General features: G+C 44.9%; 1 protein-coding gene across 4 annotated transcripts in view; it reads left to right on the forward strand.

The window, feature by feature from the left end:
* Positions 1–24,887, forward strand: part of NEXMIF (neurite extension and migration factor) — a 731,538-nt gene extending 706,651 nt beyond the window's left edge. For all 4 annotated transcript variants that reach the window (XM_063937182.1, XM_063937180.1, XM_063937181.1 and 1 more), the window contains 2 exons: positions 17,251–17,375; positions 18,400–24,887. In XM_063937182.1, the coding sequence (XP_063793252.1) occupies positions 17,251–17,375; positions 18,400–22,634 (4,360 nt within the window). In that variant the 3' untranslated portion in view covers positions 22,635–24,887. The remainder of the gene's footprint in view (positions 1–17,250; positions 17,376–18,399) is intronic.
* The last annotated feature ends 623 nt before the right edge of the window (positions 24,888–25,510 follow it).

The raw sequence follows: 25,510 nt of genomic DNA on the forward strand, positions 1-25,510 counted from the left end.
TTGCGTTATCAAATTATCTAATCAGTGCCCCTCTACCCATTTTATACCTTCACGAACACGTCTGCTGTATGAACACACTATTTTGCTTGTGTGGGGAGCAGAGTGGTGGTGTCCAATCACTTTTGACTACATAGTGTATAATTGTAACTTTAATGAATTATTGGAATTTAATAAGTTACCCCTTTGCATGTGGATTTTTATCACATAAAAGTCCCTGTCAGGGCTACAATCAGAAATTGTGGGGCCCGGGACTGACGAAATAGGCAGCCCCCACCCCTCCCCCCCATAACAAAAGTCAGGTGGAGATACAGCGGGTGTGGTGCAGCAATTGGTGTGTAATCAAACAAAAATAAAATTACATTTGGGCTATGGGGGTGGGGAATCCATAATAAATATAAAGTGATGAAAAAGGATGAGAGACAGACAGAGCAAGAGGAAAAGTGGTTTGTGAAGGGCACAGGGGAAAGGTGGATGGCGGGGGCAATATATGAGAGACCAGTGATGTTGGGTATGCGAAGACTGAAGCTGGAAGGTCACAGGACAGGGGAAGACAAGACAAGACCAAAGGGGGATGCAGGGGCGGGAGGTCTGGACCTATTAGGGGCACAGGGATGGAAGACATGGTGTGGTGGCACAGGGCAGGGAAGGCTGGACCTTAATGAGGGGACAAAGAACATGGATCCTGGACCTTAATGGAGGGACACAGGGCAGGGGAGGCTGGACCTTGGATGAGGGCACAGGGCATAGAAAACTGTCTCTTAATGGGGGGGGGGGGGGGGGGCACAGGACAGGGCAGGCTGGACTTGGGTGGGGGACATATTAAAGAGAAGGCTGGACTTTAGAGGGGAGGGCACAGAATGCTAGCCTGATACACGCACCTCAGATAGGAAGACAATCCAGATGATGGTGGGAGGCAGCCACCACTACTGCTGCTCCTGCTGCCTCCTAGGACCCCCTTCCACCCGCAGACAGGGGATCCTGGCAGCAAATTGTGGTCCGGCTGCATGCCAAGCGTGAAGCATTTTGAAGTTCATGCTGTCCTCGAGCCAGTCACAACTTGCGCCGCAGCAGCACTGTCTTTATACTTAGCAGGCTGCTGGTCACGCCAGTAACCACAGCACCACCCTAACATTCTGAAACCAGGCGTAATTACTTATGTGGACAACTCTGCATACCTGTAGCTCACAACTCTGCTGACACACTCTCTCTAGACAGTTGTGTCACTTCAGTTACAAGTGGAGATTCGACTGAGTTGGGCACAATTTTTCTGGTAAGCGAATATAGATTTCGGCGTCCCTTGATGGGCATAAACTTTATAAAGTGTCAGTGTGGACCTTCGGTGCATGCTGCAAAAAAGGGGTGTGGTCTCACAAGGAAAAGATGTTGCCACACAGTAGTACCCCCAAGGGTACAGGGAGATAGTGGATGACACAGAGATAGTAAGTGACTGGGGAGGCAGTGGTAACAGGGAGATAGTGGGTTACAGGGAGATAGTGTATACAGCATCTATACACACGACATCTACACATAATACAGCCATACTTGCCTACATTCTGAATATCCTCTCCAGGAGATGCCCGGAGAAGAGAAGCAGGTTGGCGGAGACGGGCTAATAGCCTCATTAGGTCCCGTCCCCTCACAGGAAAAATGCCAGGATTGGATGTATTTGCATAGGGGTGGGGCTAAAATTAAGCAATTAGCATATAATAGCATCATTAGGCCTCCACAGGGATTGTGATGTCTCTGTATTTATCTGTGGGAGGCGTACCCACTCTTCCTGGGCTGCAGAGGACTACACGAAAAACCATGTGTTCCCTGCAGGATCTGAAAGAGTAGGTGAGTATGAATACAGCACATACACATAGTACCCTCTCTAGTCACTATACACTACATATACAACACCTACACTGTTTACAGCATCTATACAGACTACACCTACACATAATACAGCACATACACACAATACCTCCTCTAGTCAGGGCCGTCTTTTCATATGGGCTCAATAGGCAGTTGCCCAAGGGCCCCAGGAGTATAGGGGTCCTAGGCTGATTTTTGAAAATTGGTCCTGGGGAACCGGAGATATCAGACTTCAAAGCACTGGTCCCCACCTGAGCCTGTTAATTGCTCTTCCCAGCCAGATATAGTATCTCGGGTTCTGTCTGACTGAGTTTTTCTGAAGGTGTACTCCAAAAGATTGGACTCTCCCCTCTTGGTGGACACTAGCAGCTTGTCCCTATTATGCCCAGACCCAGAGATATCAGCCTTCCAGCAGCTGGTCCCTGCTCCAGCTCCACACGCCTGGTATGCAGTTTTACATTTTCGTCGGTGGATTGCTCTGTCTCCTGAACTCTGATCCCCAAGTCTCCAGTACCTCCTGAAATGTGGGGTTCTATATATTTTTTTTTATCCCATTGAAAGCTAAGAAATTTATTTTCAGGAACTGGAGATATCTGCAGTCAAGCAAGCTGCCCTCCCACCATAAAATTATGAATATTAAGCCCACTCCACTATACACCCCTCCCCTGCATATTAAACACCCCCTACAACCCTGGAAGTCATGTACCAGGGCCCTATCATTCAGCCCATTGCCCCCTTCTACAGTGTAGTGTTCTCCCTCCCGCCCCATCTCCCGCCATCTGTACAGGAAAGGAGTAATTATCAGAAATGACTGCTCCAGATCCTACATGCTGAGTAGAATATAGAACGTAAGAATGTAAGTGGCTTCCAGTGTTATGAAACTCTGGAGTGCAGTAGAACCACAAGTCACAGAATGCAGTAGTGACTACAAATGGTGTATATAATGGGTTATAATAATGGCAGGAGAGTGCAGATAAGCATGATATGCAGATTACTGGAAACTTTGCAATAGTAAAGACGGAAGCAGAGTCCAGAAATTATGGGAGAATGATAATGTAGTGAATGGCAAAAACAGAGTTTATAACAAACAGCAGACTGATAACCTGATAAATGAGCAAGTTCCTTTGGCTTGGCAGATACAGTGGGAAATCAGAAGACTTGCAGGAGTACCTTAGCTCATATTCGCCTACTGTCCCGGAACGGCCGGAAGGCTACTGAAATTCTGGAGGCCCTCTAAGCCCCAGGGAAGAATGGGCAAGTGTCTTGATTTTAGCCTCTGCCCGGCAACCCACTAAGCGAGTAAAGTGGGCGGTTCAGGCAGCCGATGACGCGATTCTCACTGAATCACATCACCGTAGCCACACCCCCTGCTGTATAATGCATTGTACAGTGGGGGGGGGCTACGATGACTCGAACGCGGCCACTATGCCCCCCATACCGCCTCCTTGCATTATCATTCCTCCACCCTGATCTCTGTGATGGGTTACACCCCCGCACTGCCCCTCGGCTGAGCTGACCTGTCAGCCAGGAAGTCGGCAACTATGAATCCAAGGCTCTTGCAAATCAATTAGTGACAAGCAAGGTACATAATAAAGGGCAGGAAAAAATAGCAGTGAGGCAGGTGTAGGTGATTAGCAGGGAAGACATATTAACCCTGCAGTAAGGAGAAAGTGTCTGAATGTCACAGCAGCACATCTTGAAACACTGAGGTACTGCAGGCCTGATTCAAAATAAAGACAGATTCCTAATTCTCACTTTACATTTTCTTTCAAAGATCCAACCAATGCGTTGTCACTAGTCAACTTCTACATGGAGTCGCCATGAAACAGTAGAGACAAATGGCAAGCAATAAAGTTGTGCTTGTCAGATAGTGCAGCTCTGTACAGGCCTTGCACACTTTTGCAGTGTGTGCAGATCAGGGGCATATTAAGGGGGTAATTCAGATCTGATCGCATCAGCAAATTTGTTAGCAGTTGGGTATAACCATGATGGTCATTCCGAGTTGATCGCAGCCAGCAACTTTTTGCTGCTGCTGCGATCAACTAGTCCACGCCTATGGGGGAGTGTATTTTAGCTTAGCAGGGCTGCGATCGCTTGTGCAGCCCTGCTAAGCTAAAAAAATGTAAAGCAAAAGAAGACTAGGCCTGGACATACTTACCCTGTGCGACGATCTCTGCAATGGGGCCGGTTTTGACGTCAGACATCCGCCCTCCGTTCTGCTGGACACGCCTGTGTTTTCTTTGTCACTCCCTGAAAACGGTCACCAACGGTCCGGATCCGCCCAGGTACGCCTTCTGACTGTCAATCTTCTTTGCGGTCGGCTCTGCGACCGCTTCCATCGTAGGACGCGACGTAACCTGGCGACCCCTGGCGCCGGGCAACGTATCGAATGCACAGTGCGGCCGCTGCGCATGCGCATTCCGGACCCGTTCGCACCACAGCGACAAACCACTACGTGCGAACGGGTCGGAATGACCCCCATGTGCACTGCAGGTGTGGCAGATATAACATTTGCAGAGAGAGTTAGATTTGGATGGATTATATTGTTTCTGTGCAGGGTAAATACTGGCTGCTTTATTTTTACACGCAATTTAGATTTCAGATTGAACACACTCCACCGAAATCTAACTCTCTCTGCACATGTTATATCTGCCCCCACCCCCTGCAGTGCAGTTGATTTTGCCCAACTGCTAACAAATTTGCTGCTGCTATCAGATCTGAATTAGGCCCTAAGAGAGGAGGGGGCCCGTGTGCAGTCTCCATCCGGACATCCTCTTTTCTAGCCAGCAGTGTAGTAGACTCGGTGAGCACTAGGATCACTTGGGGACCCTAGCACTGTGCCAGAGTCTAGTGCGCATGCACAGGTCTTCGGTGAAATCACGCAGCAGCCATTTTGCCTGGGATTTTCCTACTGTGCATTAGTGATGAGCGGGTTCGGATCCTCGGAATCCGACCCGCCCGAACTTCACCTTTTTATACACGGGTCCGAGCGACTCGGATCCTCCCGCCTTGCTCGGTTAACCCGAGCGCGCCCGAACGGCATCATCCCGCTGTCGGATTCTCGCGAGACTCGGATTCTATATAAGGAGCCGCGCGTCGCCGCCATTTTCACACGTGCATTGAGATTGATAGAGAGAGGACGTGGCTGGCGTCCTCTCCGTTATAGTAGAACACAGAGTGACTTAGTTAGTTATAATTGTGGGGAGGATTGGGGACGGGGAGCAGCTGTTAGGGAGTACAGTGCAGGGTTTTGATTATACCACCAGTGAGTTTAATCCTTTGTTTCTCTGCCTGAAAAAAACGCTCCGACCACCATATCTGTGCTCACTCAGTGTGCTGCACTGCTGCATGATATATCTGTGCTGAGTGCACTGCTCTGCTCACACTGCCTAATTGTGGGGACTGGGGAGCAGTTATAGCAGGAGTACAGTGCACAGTTTTGCTGACAGTGACCACCAGTCCAGTATACGTTTGTCTGCCTGAAAAACACTCCTGTGTTTTTTTTTTTTTCTTCATACTAGTTTAGCAGTCTGCTGACAGTGTCCACCAGGTCCGTTATACAGTATATTATATATATAAGCAGCAGTACGGTAGGCCACGGCTGTACCTACCTCTGTGTCGTCAGTGCACTCGTCGTCCATAAGTAATATAATACTATACTATCCATCCATCTACATTGTATACCTGTGGTGTTTTTTTTCCTTCATACTAGTTTAGCAGTCTGCTTACAGTGTCCACCAGGTCCGTTATACAGTATATTATATATATAAGCAGCAGTACGGTAGGCCACGGCTGTACCTACCTCTGTGTCGTCACTCGTCGTCCATAAGTAATATAATACTATACTATCCATCCATCTACATTGTATACCTGTGGTGTTTTTTTTTCTTCATACTAGTTTAGCAGTCTGCTGACAGTGTCCACCAGGTCCGTTATACAGTATATTATATATATAAGCAGCAGTACGGTAGGCCACGGCTGTACCTACCTCTGTGTCGTCAGTGCACTCGTCGTCCATAAGTAATATAATACTATACTATCCATCCATCTACATTGTATACCTGTGTTGTTGTTTTTTTTCTTCATACTAGTTTAGCAGTCTGCTGACAGTGTCCACCAGGTCCGTTATACAGTATATTATATATATAAGCAGCAGTACGGTAGGCCACGGCTGTACCTACCTCTGTGTCGTCACTCGTCGTCCATAAGTAATATAATACTATACTATCCATCCATCTACATTGTATACCTGTGGTGTTTTTTTTTCTTCATACTAGTTTAGCAGTCTGCTGACAGTGTCCACCAGGTCCGTTATACAGTATATTATATATATAAGCAGCAGTACAGTAGGCCACGGCTGTACCTACCTCTGTGTCGTCAGTGCACTCGTCGTCCATAAGTAATATAATACTATACTATCCATCCATCTACATTGTATACCTGTGTTGTTGTTTTTTTTCTTCATACTAGTTTAGCAGTCTGCTGACAGTGTCCACCAGGTCCGTTATACAGTATATTATATATATAAGCAGCAGTACGGTAGGCCACGGCTGTACCTACCTCTGTGTCGTCACTCGTCGTCCATAAGTAATATAATACTATACTATCCATCCATCTACATTGTATACCTGTGGTGTTTTTTTTTTCTTCATCCTAGTTTAGCAGTCTGCTGACAGTGTCCACCAGGTCCGTTATACAGTATATTATATATATAAGCAGCAGTACGGTAGGCCACGGCTGTACCTACCTCTGTGTCGTCACTCGTCGTCCAGAAGTAATCTAATACTATACTATCCATCCATCTACATTGTATACCTGTGGTGTTTGTTTTTTCTTCATACTAGTTTAGCAGTCTGCTGACAGTGTCCACCAGGTCCGTTATACAGTATATTATATATATAAGCAGCAGTACGGTAGGCCACGGCTGTACCTACCTCTGTGTCGTCATTCGTCGTCCATAAGTAATATAATACTATACTATCCATCCATCTACATTGTATACCAGTGGTGTTTTTTTTTTCTTCATACTAGTTTAGCAGTCTGCTGACAGTGTCCACCAGGTCCGTTATACAGTATATTATATATATAAGCAGCAGTACGGTAGGCCACAGCTGTACCTACCTCTGTGTCGTCAGTGCACTCGTCGTCCATAAGTAATATAATACTATACTATCCATCCATCTACATTGTATACCTGTGGTGTTTTTTTTTTCCTCATACTAGTTTAGCAGTCTGCTGACAGTGTCCACCAGGTCCGTTATACAGTATATTATATATATAAGCAGCAGTACGGTAGGCCACGGCTGTACCTACCTCTGTGTCGTCACTCGTCGTCCATAAGTAATATAATAGTATACTATCCATCCATCTACATTGTATACCTGTGGTGTTTTTTTTTTCTTCATACTAGTTTAGCAGTCTGCTGACAGTGTCCACCAGGTCCGTTATACAGTATATTATATATATAAGCAGCAGTACGGTAGGCCACGGCTGTACCTACCTCTGTGTCGTCACTCGTCGTCCATAAGTAATATAATACTATACTATCCATCCATCTACATTGTATACCTGTGATGTTTTTTTCTTCTTCATACTAGTTTAGCAGTCTGCTGACAGTGTCCACCAGGTCCGTTATACAGTATATTATATATATAAGCAGCAGTACGGTAGGCCACGGCTGTACCTACCTCTCTGTCGTCAGTGCACTCGTCGTCCATAAGTAATATAATACTATACTATCCATCCATCTACATTGTATACCTGTGTTGTTGTTTTTTTTCTTCATACTAGTTTAGCAGTCTGCTGACAGTGTCCACCAGGTCCGTTATACAGTATATTATATATATAAGCAGCAGTACGGTAGGCCACGGCTGTACCTACCTCTGTGTCGTCACTCGTCGTCCATAAGTAATATAATACTATACTATCCACCCATCTACATTGTATACCTGTGGTGGCTTTTAGTTGTGCGAAAAATATGGAGAACAAAAATGTGGAGGTTAAAAAAATAGGGAAAGATCAAGATCCACTTCCACCTCGTGCTGAAGCTGCTGCCACTAGTCATGGCCGAGACGATGAAATGCCATCAACGTCGTCTGCCAAGGCCGATGCCCAATGTCAAAGTACAGAGCATGTAAAATCCAAAACACAAAAGATCAGTAAAAAAATGACCCAAAAATCAAAATTAAAAGCGTCTGAGGAGAAGCGTAAACTTGCCAATATGCCATTTACGACACGGAGTGGCAAGGAACGGCTGAGGCCCTGGCCTATGTTCATGGCTAGTGGTTCAGCTTCACATGAGGATGGAAGCACTCATCCTCTCGCTAGAAAAAAGAAAAGACTTGCGGCAAAAGCACAGCAAAGAACTGTGCGTTCTTCGAAATCACAAATCCCAAAGGAGAGTCCAATTGTGTCGGTTGCGATGCCTGACCTTCCCAACACTGGACGGGAAGAGCTTGCGCCTTCCACCATTTGCACGCCCCCTGCAAGTGTTGAAAGGAGCACCCGCAGTCCAGTTCCTGACAGTGAAATTGAAGATGTCAGTGTTGAAGTACACCAGGATGAGGATATGGGTGTTGCTGGCGCTGGGGAGGAAATTGACAAGGAGGATTCTGATGGTGAGGTGGTTTGTTTAAGTCAGACACCCGGGGAGACACCTGTTGTCCGTGGGAGGAATATGGCCATTGACATGCCTGGTGAAAATACCAAAAAAATCAGCTCTTCAGTGTGGAAGTATTTCAACAGAAATGCGGACAACAGGTGTCAAGCCGTGTGTTGCCTTTGTCAAGCTGTAATAAGTAGGGGTAAGGACGTTAACCACCTCGGAACATCCTCCCTTATACGTCACCTGGAGCGCATTCATCAGAAGTCATTGACAAGTTCAAAAACTTTGGGCGACAGCGGAAGCAGTCCACTGACCAGTAAATCCCTTCCTCTTGTAACCAAGCTCGCGCAAACCACACCACCAACTCCCTCAGTGTCAATTTCCTCCTTACCCAGGAAAGCCAATAGTCCTGCAGGCCATGTCACTGGCAAGTCTGACGAGTCCTCTCCTGCCTGGGATTCCTCCGATGCATCCTTGAGTGTAACGCCTACTGCTGCTGGCGCTGCTGTTGTTGCTGCTGGGAGTCGATCGTCATCCCAGAGGGGAAGTCGGAAGACCACTTGTACTACTTCCAGTAAGCAATTGACTGTCCAACAGTCCTTTGCGAGGAAGATGAAATATCACAGCAGTCATCCTGTTGCAAAGCGGATAACTGAGGCCTTGACAACTATGTTGGTATTAGACGTGCGTCCAGTATCCGCCGTTAGTTCACAGGGAACTAGACAATTGCTTGAAGTAGTGTGCCCCCGTTACAAAATACCATCTAGGTTCCACTTCTCTAGGCAGGCGATACCGAGAATGTACACGGACGTCCGAAAAAGACTCACCAGTGTCCTAAAAAATGCAGTTGTACCCAATGTCCACTTAACCACGGACATGTGGACAAGTGGAGCAGGGCAGACTCAGGACTACATGACTGTGACAGCCCACTGGGTAGATGTATTGCCTCCCGCTGCAAGAACAGCAGCGGCGGCACCAGTAGCAGCATCTCGCAAACGCCAACTCGTTCCTAGGCAGGCTACGCTTTGTATCACCGCTTTCCAGAATACGCACACAGCTGAAAACCTCTTACGGCAACTTAGGAAGATCATCGCAGAATGGCTTACCCCAATTGGACTCTCCTGGGGATTTGTGGCATCGGACAACGCCAGCAATATTGTGCGTGCATTACATCTGGGCAAATTCCAGCACGTCCCATGTTTTGCACATACCTTGAATTTGGTGGTGCAGAATTATTTAAAAAACGACAGGGGCGTGCAAGAGATGCTGTCGGTGGCCAGAAGAATTGCGGGCCACTTTCGGCGTACAGGCACCGCGTACAGAAGACTGGAGCACCACCAAAAACACCTGAACCTGCCCTGCCATCATCTGAAGCAAGAGGTGGTAACGAGGTGGAATTCAACCCTCTATATGCTTCAGAGGATGGAGGAGCAGCAAAAGGCCATTCAAGCCTATACATCTGGCCACGATATAGGCAAAGGAGGTGGAATGCACCTGTCTCAAGCGCAGTGGAGAATGATTTCAACGTTGTGCAAGGTTCTGCAACCTTTTGAACTTGCCACACGTGAAGTCAGTTCAGACACTGCCAGCCTGAGTCAGGTCATTCCCCTCATCAGGCTTTTGCAGAAGAAGCTGGAGGCATTGAAGGAGGAGCTAAAACAGAGCGATTCCGCTAGGCATGTGGGACTTGTGGATGGAGCCCTTCATTCGCTTAACCAGGATTCACGGGTGGTCAATCTGTTGAAATCAGAGCACTACATTTTGGCCACCGTGCTTGATCCTAGATTTAAAACCTACGTTGGATCTCTCTTTCCGGCAGACACAAGTCTGCAGAGGTTCAAAGAACTGCTGGTGAGAAAATTGTCAAGTCAAGCGGAACGCGACCCGTCAACATCTCCTCCTTCACATTCTCCCGCAACTGGGGGTGCGAGGAAAAGGCTACGAATTCCGAGCCCACCCGCTGGCGGTGATGCAGGGCAGTCTGGAGCGACTGCTGATGCTGACATCTGGTCCGGACTGAAGGACCTGCCAACGATTACTGACATGTCGTCTACTGTCACTGCATATGATTCTCTCACCATTGAAAGAATGGTGGAGGATTATATGAGTGACCGCATCCAAGTAGGCACGTCAGACAGTCCGTACGTATACTGGCAGGAAAAAGAGGCAATTTGGAGGCCCTTGCACAAACTGGCTTTATTCTACCTAAGTTGCCCTCCCTCCAGTGTGTACTCCGAAAGAGTGTTTAGTGCCGCCGCTCACCTTGTCAGCAATTGGCGTACGAGGTTACTTCCAGAAAATGTGGAGAAGATGATGTTCATTAAAATTAATTATAATCAATTCCTCCATGGAGACATTCACCAGCAGCAATTGCCTCCAGAAAGTACACGGGGACCTGAGATGGTGGATTCCAGTGGGGACGAATTAATAATCTGTGAGGAGGGGGATGTACACAGTGAAAGGGGTGATGAATCGGACGATGATGATGAGAGAGATTGCTTCTTTTTTGGTGGGGGCCCAAACCAACCAGTCATTTCAGTCACAGTCGTGTGGCAGACCCTGTTGCTGAAATGATGGGTTGGTTAAAGTGTGCATGTCATGTTTATACAACATAAGGGTGGGTGGGAGGGCCCAAGGACAATTCCATCTTGCACCTCTTTTTTCTTTCATTTTTCTTTGCGTCATGTGCTGTTTGGGGAGTATTTTTTGGAAGGGCCATCCTGCGTGACACTGCAGTGCCACTCCTAGATGGGCCAGGTGTTTGTGTCGGCCACTAGGGTCGCTTAGCTTAGTCGTCACACAGCTACCTCATTGCGCCTCTTTTTTTCTTTGCGTCATGTGCTGTTTTTGGAGTATTTTTTGGAAGGGCCATCCTGCGTGACACTGCAGTGCCACTCCTAGATGGGCCAGGTGTTTGTGTCGGCCACTAGGGTCGCTTAGCTTACTCACACAGCTACCTCATTGCACCTCTTTTTTTCTTTGCGTCATGTGCTGTTTGGGGAGTATTTTTTGGAAGGGCCATCCTGCCTGACACTGCAGTGCCACTCCTAGATGGGCCAGGTGTTTGTGTCGGCCACTTGTGTCGCTTAGCTTAGCCATCCAGCGACCTCGGTGCAAATTTTAAGACTAAAAATAATATTGTCAGGTGTGAGGTGTTCAGAATAGACTGGAAATGAGTGTAAATTATGGTTATTGAGGTTAATAATACTATGGGATCAAAATGACCCCCAAATTCAATGATTTAAGCTGTTTTTTAGGGTTTTTTGAAAAAAACACCCGAATCCGACAAAAAAAATTCAGTGAGGTTTTGCCAAAACGCGTTCGAACCTAAAACACGGCCACGGAACCGAACCCAAAACCAAAACACAAAACCCGAAAAATTTCAGGTGCACATCACTACTGTGCATGCGCACGTAAATGGCGCGACAGACGTGATTTGTGCAGCACTGTGGCCGACGATGTGAGACTCTGGGGGGGTAAGTATAAGTATTCAAGAAATGGGTGTAGATTGTATAGTGTGGGCCACTCTGGATTGTATAGTGTGGGCCCCCCTGCACTGCACACCTTGCACCCATTATACTGTAGATACGCCACTGCATACCTCTCAACTTTTAATCTTTCTGAGTCGGGACACTTGCGCGCATCCCAAAAAAGGGGTGTGGCCTCGGGTAGTAAGGGCGTGGCTACAATCGAGTGGGCATGGCCACGCGCCGATGACCCATTTTCCGTTGTTTTGAGGGCGTGCCCAGCACTCTCTGAGCATCTGGGCAGCCCCTGACTCACTCCCCGCACCGTATAGAGGCTGTGCGCGCGCGTGCACACAGCATCTATTCTGAGATCACTCGCTGCTTTGCAGAGCAGAGCAGTGGGTGATCAAAGCCTCCCCCAACTGCCCCCCGCCCACGGGACACTGTGACCCACGGGAGGGACAGCGGAACAGTGTGTGAATAGCGGGACTGTCCCGCTGAAATCGGGACAGTTGGGAGGTATGCCTCTGGTGCAGATCTTCTCCCAGATTCAGATCTTTTCCGTGTATCTCACTGCGTAAGAGATTTGGAATACAGAATGTCTGTTCCGCTGTGACAGCTTTGATGAATAGAAGTGCTGTGAATTAAGATCTTTCTGTAACCTTGTCATTTGAAGAGGCCAGCAATGCTGCCATAATATTAGGCTATGTTATTGTGTCTGACAGCAACAAATAGGATCAAGTGACATTATATGACATTGCTTCTTATTCTTACTACCATAATCTTATGGTGTGTGGGCAGCAGCTTTAGGATGCAGATAAATCTGGATGACTGCATACCACCAGTTGACAGCAGTTATATATTCCTATGGCCAGTACTGTACTATGGGGATCATTCTGACAGGTTCGCTCGCTGCTTTTTATCGCAGCCGAGTGAACGGGTACCCACTGCGCATGCCAGACGGCCGCAGGCCGTAGCGGGGCTGCGATCGCCTCTGCCTGATTGACAGGCAGAGGCGGTAGCTGGGTGGGAGGGGGCGGAACGGCGGCTTTCGGCCGCCGTTTCGTGGGCACGGTCCGGCCAACGCAGGCATGGCCGGACCGTGCGGGGAGTGGCCCGCAGCAGCTCCCGGCCAACACGCTAAAGCTCCGCTGGTCGGGAGCTACTCTGGAAGTGCAAAGGCATCACCGCTGTGCGATGCCTTTGCACTTCTGCAGGGGGGGGGCACTTACATGCGTGGCCGACTAGCCCTGTGCTGGGCGTCTCCCCGCATGTCAGTGTGAATGATCGTAGCTGTACTAAATTTAGCACAGCTACGATCATCTCGGAATGAGGGCCTATATCTGTTCATTTGCAGCTACAGTAGCCTCATACAGACGCTGCAGCACCTTGCAGGATCCTGATTCCAAATCCAAGCACCTGCACTGTACATTACTGATGTTTTCTTGCCTAATGCAGGGAGAGGTAGAAGTAAGAGAAAATATCTTACACATGACAGCTACATTATCAGCTTTCTACCATGTGTGTTTTACTGAGGACTGCAGGTACAGTGATTGTTCTTGATCCATTTACTACATACAACCACAGCTAATGATATATGCCAGTGGCCCACAAATGGCTGCAGACTTAAAGGGTAAGCTGCATCTAAATATTTATTGTGACTGACTGGGGAGATGGCAGCACTGGGGCATGTCTTTCAGGGTGCCACCGGGTAGAATATAAACCAAGCATTTGTCAATTACATTGAATCCCAGGACGTACCAGGTACAGTATGCTCCACCACTGTTGAGTTCTCTAGCCCAGTGGTTCTCAAACTCGGTCCTCAGGACCCCACACAGTTCACGTTTTCCATGTCACCCAGCAGCTGCACTGTTTATCACCAACTGTCACATTTTAAAAATCTACAGGTGACCTGCAAAACATGAACCGTGTGGGGTCCTGAGGACCGAGTTTGAGAACCTGTGCTCTAGCCACTTGCAATATATATTGTAAATCTGTACAAGGCATACTTGTCTACTCTCCCGGAAGGCTCCCGAAAATCGGATGTCCCTCCCGGAAGAGTGGTCAGGTCTCCCTCTCTGTCTGGTGGGGGTCCGATCACGCAATGTGTGCTGAATCGCGTCAACGTGGTCCTACCCCCTCACTCACAATGCCAGTAATCTTGGCATTGTGTGGCGGGGTTGGGCCACGATAACGTGATCCTGCTGCCACTCCCCAGGCCCATCCCCATTTGGCACCACGCCACCGATACACCCCCTCATGCCACGATACGCCCCCCACTTTGCAGACCTGACTGCCTCCTTCTGGAGGGGGCAGCCAGAATTTCAGCAAGTATGGTACAAATCCTAGGGAAAATTCATCATATGCTAGATAGAGATGAATTTAACCCTTATCATTTAATTTTTAAAAGTGTGATTGAGTGTCTCTTTAGTGTGCCTAGTGGCTGGGAATGGTAATGAAAAATACTAATAAACCCAGTGCCTGAACTATCCCACATGAATCCAAGGGGACACTTGCAACAGTAAATGAGAGGTATTTGCAACCTCCCAAAAATCATATAACCCAAGACAAGAACTGCGCCAGTGAAGCGTTGTTGAGTTAGATAAATGACACCAGTATAAATTCAAATATATTATTTTATTATTTAAAAAATAGCAATCACTATAGAGGTTCATACAAAATTCCTAAAAACCTTTCAGTTGATCAGTATAAGTAGGTGTTACAATTTATAAACAGTAGAAAATCTTTACCAACAAAGGGGGGAATTCAATTAGCCTCGGTAAATTATGGCAGCTACCGGGGGGGAGGGGGGGGGGTGTTAATTAAATTGCAAAACCATGTGCACTGCATGTGGGGCAAATGAAACATATGCAGAGAAAGTTAGATTTGGGTGGGTTATATTGTTTCTGTGAAGGGTAAATACTGTCTGCTTTATTTTTACACTGCAATTTAGAATTCAGTTTGAACACACCCCACCCGAATCTAACTCTCTCTGCACATGTTACATCTGCCCACCCTGCAGTGCACATGGGTGGTCATTCAGAGTTGATCGCTCGCTAGCAGTTTTTAGCAGCCGTGCAAACGCTATGCCACCTCCCACTGGGAGTGTATTTTAGCTTAGCAGAAGTGCGAACGAAAGGATCGCAGAGCGGCTACAAAATTATTTTGTGCAGTTTCGGAGTACCTTCAGACCTACTCAGCGCTTGTGATGACTTCAGACTATTCAGTTCCTGTTTTGATGTCACGAACACGCCTTTCATTCGCCCAGCCACGCCTGCGTTTTTCCTGGCACGCCTGCGTTTTTACGAACACTCCCTGAAAACGGTCAGTTGACACCCAGAAACGCCCACTTCCTGCCAATCACTCTGCGGCCAGCAGTGCGACTGAAAAGCTTTGCTAAACCTTGTGTAAAACTACATCGTTGGTTGTAATTGTACGATGCGCATTGCGCCGCATACGCATGCGCAGAACTGACAATGTTTTGCCTGATCGCTGCACAGCGAACTAAAGCAGCTAGCGATCAACTCGGAATGACCCCCATGGTTTTGCCCATTAGAGAAAGATTTTGCTTTTGCGATCCATGCTGAATTAGGCCCACAATCCGCTATAAATGCCATTTTTTCCATGGCCACAATCGCAAAATCACATGGTATTGTTAACATATACCAGATCATGTGTTTTTTTCGCACAGAAGCAGGTCAATTTTACCGTGAAAAAAGGGCATTAATTGAAAAAAACATTTGGCAAAATAATCACTAAAAAGCTGTTCCACTCTCCCAACAGCTGCACTCCCCTAGTAATACAGCAATGACTTCTTCGCTTACCTTACATCCCAGCTGTATTGTGCATTGAGATTTGTGGTGGTAATTGTTACTTGTTCTCCATTTCAGTTTTGGTTACTATAATGCGATGTTGTATTTACCCTGTATTGTTCTAATGTGTGCGTATGTACGGCGCTGCGACCTATAAATAAAATGTAATAATAATAGTTGGTGGGTTATTGCTGGGTGCACACATCTCAGGGAAGAAGGCGATGGGGGGTGTTGTTGGTGTGTGGCTGCCGGGGCACACAACTGCCCAGTGGTAAACAGAGGCAGCGCCGAGCATGCCTTGAGTCTAGCAATGCTGCTGGCAGGGTGACTGCGACTACGCCTCCCTTAGGCCGCAGCGCCCTGGCCAGTAGATTTCTGCACAAATGAAATCAGGTTTTTGCTGTGTGCCTGTATATCAAATGAATATATATTAACCCTTTTACTCTTAAGGCAACACTAGTGTATCATTCTCATAGCAAAATATATATTTTAGGTTATATGCTTTTAGAAAGTGCTTAAAACTACACATACCAGCATGTCTGCCACTGTTTTAGCATGGACTAATAGGGCATGCTGGGATGAGCAGTTCCAAATAAAGTAGGACAGAAGGGAGACAGAACAGCACTGTCGCAAGGGGCTGTGTATGGCCCTCCGACGTCCGGGATTTCGCCAGTCATAACTATATGCTGTCTTAAGCTTTCAATTTACACTTGTGTCTGTTGTTACTTCTGTTCTCCGGCGGCTGTAATCTTCTTTAAGGTTTATCTTGACACCCCAGAGTGACCAAGGACTACCATGACGTCTGTCCAGACTAGCTGAGTAGTTCCACAGCAGCTGGAGAACCAGGGGTGTCTCTAGAGAGGAGCGGACCCGTGTCCAGACTCCGTGTGTGGGCCCCCTCCTCTCCCGTAGCCGTCGCGCCGCTGCTAGTGCTCTGAGCGCTGTAGACTCTGGCACAGTGCCAGAGTATACAGCGCATGCGTAGGACTACGAAAAATGGCAGCCGCGCCATTTTTTCAGAGTCCTGCACATGCGCTGTAGACTCTGTCACTGTGCCAGAGTCTCTAGTGGTCAGTGCGCTAGCAGCGGCGCGACGGCTACGGGAGAGGAGGGGGCCCACACATGGTCAGCGATGGACTCCGGAAAGGTAAGTATAGGAGAAATGGGTGCGGTGTGAGCCCCCGCTGGACTCAGGGGCCCGTGTGCACCGCACACACTGCACCCATTATATAAAAGCCAATGTGGAGAACCAAACGTATAATAACCCAGGTGTATAGGCTAGTGTCCAGTTATTAGTGCTGCTAAAATGAAAGTGCAAATCGGTCAGTGTATGACAGTTCAGTTCTGTCTGTACAGCAGTCATTTTCCATCCGGCACACCTGACATTGGACACTAGAAAGCTGCTACTGTTGCTGCTGCTGGATGCATATTAGGTGTTTTAGAACTTTGTTGTATGAATTGTTACTTGAAGCCATTAGCCAAAAACTAAAAGGAAGCTTTTATTTCACAGGTTGGACACAAGTGGTGAGGTATGGAGTGAGTGCCAGAACGATAAATTGATGGACGGCCAAGAAGAGAAAGACTCTGCCCCCGAAGCAGTCAGCACACTTCTAATTAATGGGATTAGTGGAAATGGTAAGTTTATTTAGAGGTGGCACACAAAGTAAATGCACCTTTGCATCTGAATTTACTGAACTACTGCACACTATAATTGCCTATTCTCACAGAATCTATAGGAGACTCTCACATTTCATGGAGCTCTCTGAGAAATGTTAGCCATCCTTATGTATCTTGCTCAATTCCAGAGTGAAGTGGACACAGCCTTTACTATGCATTTCCCTATGAATTGTGTCATCATGGTCTTGCTGCAAGGCAACATGATTGTTGCATTGCATTGTAGTGACCATGGTAACATGTATCTCATCATCATGCCCCTACATATGCTCCTTGGACCTCCTTTATGGAATCACCTGGATGAAAGGTCCAAAAAGTAGGCAATTATGATTGACAGTATATCTGATAAGAGCTATTGTGGTGTACATTGGTCTGGCCTGTCTTCACAAATCAAAGAAAATGGTTCTTTGAAAAAAATGCTCCTATACAGCTGTGTTTCCTTTTTACCTTTATTGGAATTTATTTAGCAATTTATGACAGAATTATGTTTACATTGAATAGTAATATAGAATAGTGTCTCCTTCTCTAAGAACCTGACATTGACGTTGATTTCCAATTCCCAAATTCTCAATGCAAACTGAACATTTCTCTCATCACAAAGTAGATCCATTGTGTAGATAATAACCATATAGCGTTAAATCCATGTTCAGCTACTTATACAAGATAAATGGGCCTCATTCATAACTTTTTGGAACTCACCCACATATAAATAATGTCATAATGTGTGCTTGCTTATGCCAGATAGTTGTTGATCAAATCTATATTGAGATAGAATTATTTTACATACCATGGGGTCCACTGACTATAGTATATAGGCCATTAAACATTGTTAACAGTCATTTTCTTGAACGTTTGTTAATGATCATTAAATAGTTTTTGCATGTTAGTGACTATCTCCTACTGTGTAGTGATGTGTATATGCATTTATACACTGAACAGCTTGATGAATAATTACACTAAAACATCTCTCTCCTGTCTGCTGCAGAGCCACATGATCCTGTGGATGATGTGAAGTCCTATGATGCTGCAGATGCTCCTGTCACGTTCCCAGCCTTAATGCAGAAGGAAATCCAAGCCTGTCACCGAGCATTGCCACCCATCATTTCCAAAGAGCCTTGCTTGCTGGGTCCTCCTTCTCCCCTGAGGTTATCCGATACAGCGGAACATGTTATCAGTGACCCATCAGCTCAGGCCATATCCCTGACAACCTGTGTCACCAAAGGTCTAAGTACTTGGTCCTTGCCCAGCGACAGTGAAAAAACACCTTTTACCATCATGGAACCTGGAGCTTTGTCAGCTCTGACTGGCGACTGCTTGATGCAGCAAAGCCGGACCTGCCTAGGCTGTTTTATAGAATCAAAAGATGGTGTAGATCCAGAGCCAGGTGTCAGTTTGAAAATAGAAGATATAAGTAGAGACTATGACACCTGTCCCGTCTCTGACATGGGGATTCATTGCATGGGTACAGGAGACAGTCTAAAATATGGTGATCAGCTGCTCTCTGACCAGCTCTTAAGCTTTCCTGTTCATAAATCACGAGAAACTGATAAAAGGGACCAAGACAAGTCTGACAGTGATTCAGAGGACCCTACGCCAAAAAACTATTATGAAGGATTGCTACTCGACAAATGCAACGGGGATGAGGCATTACTGGCCAACCCTAGCCAGGAGTGGGGCTACTTTGAGTCATTTATTAGCGAGAGTAAAATTGAGCTGCTGGACTTGTGCTCTAAAAATGAGCTGTCTGTAAACTTATTTTCAGAGGAAGATGTGGATAATTACATGTTCGATGATGATGATTCTACACTTGGCAGTGATGTGTGCTCCTTAAAGATCAGGTACGAATCATTTCAGGACAATGTTAGAGAGAAGACAAATGCTCTTCAAGAAGATGCTCAGTTTAACTTCTTCCCAAGCGTCTTCACTAATTGCACCAAGAAGGAAAGCAAAGGATCAAATAAGAGGGTAGGAGATCCTTCTCAATTTAAATTAGAAGAAGGTGGGATATGGGAAGATGATGATGAAGAGGAAGATGATGAAGAAGAAGGGGAGAGTGGGAAATCTGGCTTGAATAAAACCTGTGGAAATATGGATGTTGTGCAATACATAAGCACCAAAAGGAGCCACTTTCTGGATTCAGTTAATTCAGCTGAGGACTCAGGGGAGTACAGTGATGACAGCTCATGCAGTGAATCATCTTACGATGTACTAGGAGACATCAAAGACTGTACAAGATACCTATCCCGTGAGCACTCCCATTCTCTAATCCAGCCAAATTATGGTCTGAGGGTGAAAAGGAAAGTCAGGTACAGTGATGACTACTTGTACGACATGGATTCCCTGGAGAATGAGAAAGTTGTAGAGAAAAAGGAAGGCACACCAGATGGAATCAAAGAAGAAGATGATGATGACTGGTGCCCTAAGAAACGCAGGAAAGTTTGCAGGAAGGAGCCACCTGTCATCATCAAGTATATCATCATCAACAGGTTCAAAGGTGAGAAGCACATGCTGATCAAGCTCGGCAAGCTTGATGCGAATGAGACCACAGTTACTCTGAGTGATGACCAGCTTGGGAAATACCAAAAGCTTGCACCAGTCAAGGAGTACTGGGAAGAAAGGAGGAGGAACACATCAGCTCTGAGTGCACAGAGAAGTCTTAATGGCTCAGAAAATGCCATTCCACCGAGAAAGAGAAAAGGCCAGCTAGCAAACAGACACCGGTTACAAAGGATACAAACTATTGAGCAACCAATAAGCAGGGATATGCTTTCCTCCTATGACCACAGGCAGGGATGCAGCAGCAAAGATAATGCTAGCCTTAATGACTTGCCTTCACTAGCTCTGCAAACCCCAAGCTGCGTGAATGGATTACACTTAAGTGACATAGTAGATGTTGCCCCTGTTAAATGCAGATCTTTAGAAAGGGAGCTTAAATGTGCAGACCGGAAAGTGATCAGGAGAATCAAATTTAAAAGTGAAGCTAGGTTGAAATGCAAACAGCTAAAACTGGAGCAAGAAAATGCCATTAGTACTGCAGATCCAATAGAAAACTTTCCTTCCACTGAGAATCCGGATTCAGCAGCTCTTTTAAAAGAGGAAACCATTCATAGTGCACCAGACAGCTCTCATCCATCTCAGTGCCACACTGATAATGAAGCTAAAAATTCCCCATTTCTACAAGCCACCTGCACTCCTGACAAGCCATTACCATCTGCTCACATCACTACCAATGTACCAGTTCTCCCTGGAGGGTATCTACAGACATTGTTAGATGCATCAGACTCATCTAGTGGCACTGGTATAACATACTTTGCCCCTCATCCCTTGGGGCAGCACTCAGTTAACATCATGCAGACAGCAGAAAAACAGTTCAGTTCCCTACAACTTGCACAGAGCTGTGTGCTCTCTCCCCCATCAGAGTCTGAGCTGCAGCAGTCACCTCATCACTTAGACATGGAGCAGAGCTTCCCAGACATGTGGCATAGCAAACCCCCTAGCAATCAGGCTGAGTTCATATCAAACCTTAGGGAAGTGTCCATCATATCTGGAGACTTTACCGGTTCTGCAGCTGTATCAGATACAGACATGACAGCCTCTGGATATAGTCAAGTTCATTCGAACAGCAGCAAACAGCTGTACCACAAAACATTTCTGCAAGAGGGCCAGATTCAGCAGGATGACTCTTATCAGCCCTGTCATTATAATAGTGGAGATGGGCACTTCATACTGCAGAGAGGCACACTTAGCACAGACAATGGCAGGCTTATTAGTTTTGACTCAGTAGGCTCATTGTCAGTTAGTTCCAGTAATTACAGCTCTTTAAGCATGAAGTCATGTGAAAAAGATGGAGAGGATGAAATAAGCGATGATTTTCTAGCCCATTGCAGTCCCAAACTTATAATCCAGCAAAGCATTGATGAAATCACACCTCTGAAGGAGTCTACTGACCTCCTGGACATCTCCAACTTTACCCCTGACAAATTCCGCCACTCATCCCTTTCAGAGATGTCCCCACCAGATACACCAAATCTCTCCCCTCAAATCACAGGCACAGATGTTAAGTCAGTAGGGAACATAAAGGCTTTTCAGAATGGTACCCAGGTTGTGCTCAATGGACCAGAAAAGGCCAAGTGGAATTGTGCTGTTCTTCCTCCACAGGAGCAGACTAATAGTGGCTTTGCATTAAATAACCATCAGTTTCAGTTTCATATGTTTAATGATGAGGATTCTGTCAATATTTTGGAGAAAGGTCCATGTCTGCCAACATTTGATGAGTCTGCCATTCCAATTCATGCCAATGGCAAACCCTCAAAATCTAAAAAGAAACTGTCTGCCAGCAAAAACACAGGTGCCAACCAAAGTTCTTCTCCAAAAAGTAGCAAGAAGAAAACCCCCAAAGCTAGCAAAGGGGCAGATAAAACACAGACAAAGACTCCTCGTCAAACAGGCCCCAAGTCATCCAAGAAAGGGAAAAATGGAAAAAATGAAAAAACCCAAAGTGCTGGCAATCGATCAGGTCTCATAAATAATGCAAATTCAACTAAACAGGCTTTAACTGACTGCATGAAGCTTTATGGTCCTGGCTCGTCTAAGGCAGGGAAGCACACAGCTGGGGTCAGTGAGTGGACGCTAGATAAAGGCAGTAATACTGCATGGTCCGATCCTAGGGTAGGTAATGCCAACAATCTCCTTGATGATGATCAGAGAGAATTTGAGGAACCTTCTAACATTCTTTCCAACATTGCATCTGGTATGGCTGATGTTCAAAGGTTCATGATGGCTTCAATTGAGCCTTTTTATAATCCTGTGGGCCCCAGTGACATCCCTGATATACTGCTGTCTCCAGAATCAAACAGCCTAAAATTGAAAACATTGAAAATCTTGGCTGGGACACCACAGGATTTCAAGAAAAAGGTAAATGGTACCTCAGTGGGAGGGTCCAAAAAGTCAACCAACAAAGGCTCAGGTAAGAACAATGCTAAGTTTGGGGTCTTTGATCCAAGCTCTTCATTAGGTTATGGAGCCAACCTTCATGCAGCATTTTTTGATAAGAACTTTGGGAACCTCAGTATTTTAACCAATAATGTACCAACTCACAAAAAGTTGTATCGTCATAAATCAACATCTAAGTCTCTACGAGATGAAAACTGTAAAGGGAAAAGAATAGACCAAGCACACAAGGACCCAATGGTCACAGCTGCATTTGAGAAACTGAGGTAATGTTGCACCAAAATGTCTCAAACATATATTTTTTTTGTTTTGCTTTGTTTTTCTTCACACTTGCTAAGCCTGCTGGTCCTTGTTTAGTTTTCCCTTCAAACCAGTCTTAAAAATGGCTAAAGCTGCATGATAGTCATTGCCTTGCATTAAAGAAGAAGCTGCGCATGACAACTGCTAACGAGCTACCTAAAAATCACTTGATTCCTGACGTGGCCGTGTTTTACAATGACTAAAGACTAACACAAAATCCTATTTTCTGCTGTTTGGCTTCTTTATTTATGATATACTTATGTGCTTCTTAGTTTCTAATGCAAAGATTTTCTTTTACAAACACCTTGTAAAAATAAAAAAAAAGTAACAAAAAGGAAAATTATGCATTGAAACGCAACAATGTGGAATCTAAAGGATATGAAACACATATGTTGTTTAGATTCATGTGGTCCCATTGATGTTTTCTTCAGCTCCCCCTGCTGCACATTCGCAAGATCTGCCTAGGAGAATCAAAATGCGTGAAACTGTGTTTATAGTCCCACCTACCGAGCTGACATCGTGCATTTTTTTCTCTGCAGGAATCTAGGAAAACAGAAAAAAACTTTTTGGATTTTCCAAGAGTAAAAAAAAAAAAGAGACTTTTTTTTTTTCTAAAAAAAAAAAAAATACATTGATGTTTATGTTTTGTTTCTTTGGGAAAAATATATGCCTTGTGGATTGTTGATCTGTTAAGTGCTAAAATCCAGGGTTTACATTGTGATAATTTGTTTGAAGGGCAGCTTAATCTGGTATTCTCTGTGAAAGACTGTTTTAAAGTCATACTGTTGTACAGTAGTTAATGCACTATTGCAGCCCACAAAAGAAATGAATTTGTGCCAAACTCTGATCTGTGACTGTACATATTTTTATTATATATAATATATATATACAAATATATATTACTACATTTCATTGGTGGGTAATCTCAGTCTGGATCTGAGCATTTTGCTTTACTGCAAACATTCCAAAATACACATTTTAAGTCACATCTTTTTTTGTAATGCACCTGACATACGCAAAGTGACCATTAAGCTGCATTATATTGGTTCTTCAAACTGCGTACTGAGCATAGCATATATAGTGCCATATTTTCTTACCTCATATCATAGTCTGATTACTAGAAAACAAACTGAATATCATCTATATACCCAAGGAAGACCAAAGGTGACAAAGATTCACTATCCCCTGTCTTCATCTCATTTTATTTTTTAGAACACTTCAGCACTAAAGTGCAGAGCAATATGCTGCAGGGCCCTCATTATTTGACTTCTGCAATGATGGGGGCCGTAGCTTAGTCATAGGTACTGCACAGACATTTGATTCCTAATGCCAGTATTTTGTATAAAACAATGCTTCCTACAAGCGACTACTGTAAATCTCTAACTAGAATTCCTTTCCCTTAGAACTGTAGTGGGCTGTTACTTCAGCCGTCAAGAATTAAACCAAGGTTTCCTGCACTGATACAGATTTGTCGGTCTAGATTGAGCCAATGACTGACATACCTGTACGCAGGCAGGATAACATTTACGGTATGCTGCACTGAACTGGAGTTAAAAGCCTTTATTATTGAACAATCATGCTGAAAAACGATAAGAAGAAATTGATGTGTCCTTTTAAGACAATATTGGGATTTTTGTTATATGTTATTTGTTTGACATTTTTTTGTGCTTTTCTTTTAATGTCACTTTTATGCCATAGCATGTTTTAGCACGTCATTATATAGTATGAAGGGATTTACACGAGTTTATAAGATGTCGGAAACAATATTGTACTGAAGTATGTACAGAGGCATGTCTCTCGAAACACTTATTGGTCTATGTATCACAGCAAACATGGACCAAATGCTGTACAAGAAGATGTGAGGGACATATATGTGTGTGTGTGTATATATATATATATATATATATATATATAAAGCAAAACTATCCCATTGATTAAATAGAATTTCTTTTTTGGATACATTTGAAGTCTATAATCTGTATCATTTATCTTTACCTCTATTAAAGCAAAGTAAAAGGTAACCTAAGTCTGTAGTGAAATAATATAACTCAAAAGCCATAAAAAAAAGTGTGTATGCAAAAAACTGATGAAAACGGCTGATATTATACATGGTAACAAAAGTCTATTTTTTTTGTTACTATTTAACTTTCATGTGTGTAATTTATTTCCTCTAAATGAATTAAATACAAACCCTGTGAGCATATTACTAGTATACAGCTCATTATTTTTTTGGGTTTTTTTTTTTTGCTTAGTGGCTATTGCAGATTATAATTAAAAAAAAATCCACTGATTATTTATGTCTAATATAGTACATAGTAATAAAGCATATTATAAATGTGTTATATAATACACTAATGTATATACAATCTGATCAAAAAATATAATCTTGCCTAACAAAATTTAGTGACTATTTTTATATGCAAACTTGAAGTTTACTTTTCAAATGGAAAGTTATAATGTCATCACTTGGGCCCTATTTATGATCAAAGGTATTCTACTAGCGCTCTTCTTAGCATTTAAACTGTTTGCTTGATACGTAGACTCAATGGGGACATTTTTGCATCTGATGCACAGGAACAAATGGCGTAACTCACAGAATACGAGCAGAATCTGACTTTCCCGAGTGCAGTTCTAAAATGAAGGTATAATTCTTTGCACCAGATTTAGAAATGTTCCTAATTGAATTGGTTCATTTTGAGACCTCATCCCCTAGACCAGGCATTCCCAACCACGGTCCTCAAGGCACACTAACAGTGCATGTTTTAGTGATATCCAGGCTTCAGCACAGGTGACTTAATTAGCACCTCAGTTATTTTGATTTAACCATCTGTGCTGCAGCCTGGATA

The sequence above is a fragment of the Pseudophryne corroboree genome, chromosome 8, assembly GCF_028390025.1.
Source record: "Pseudophryne corroboree isolate aPseCor3 chromosome 8, aPseCor3.hap2, whole genome shotgun sequence".
NCBI lineage: Eukaryota > Metazoa > Chordata > Amphibia > Anura > Myobatrachidae > Pseudophryne > Pseudophryne corroboree.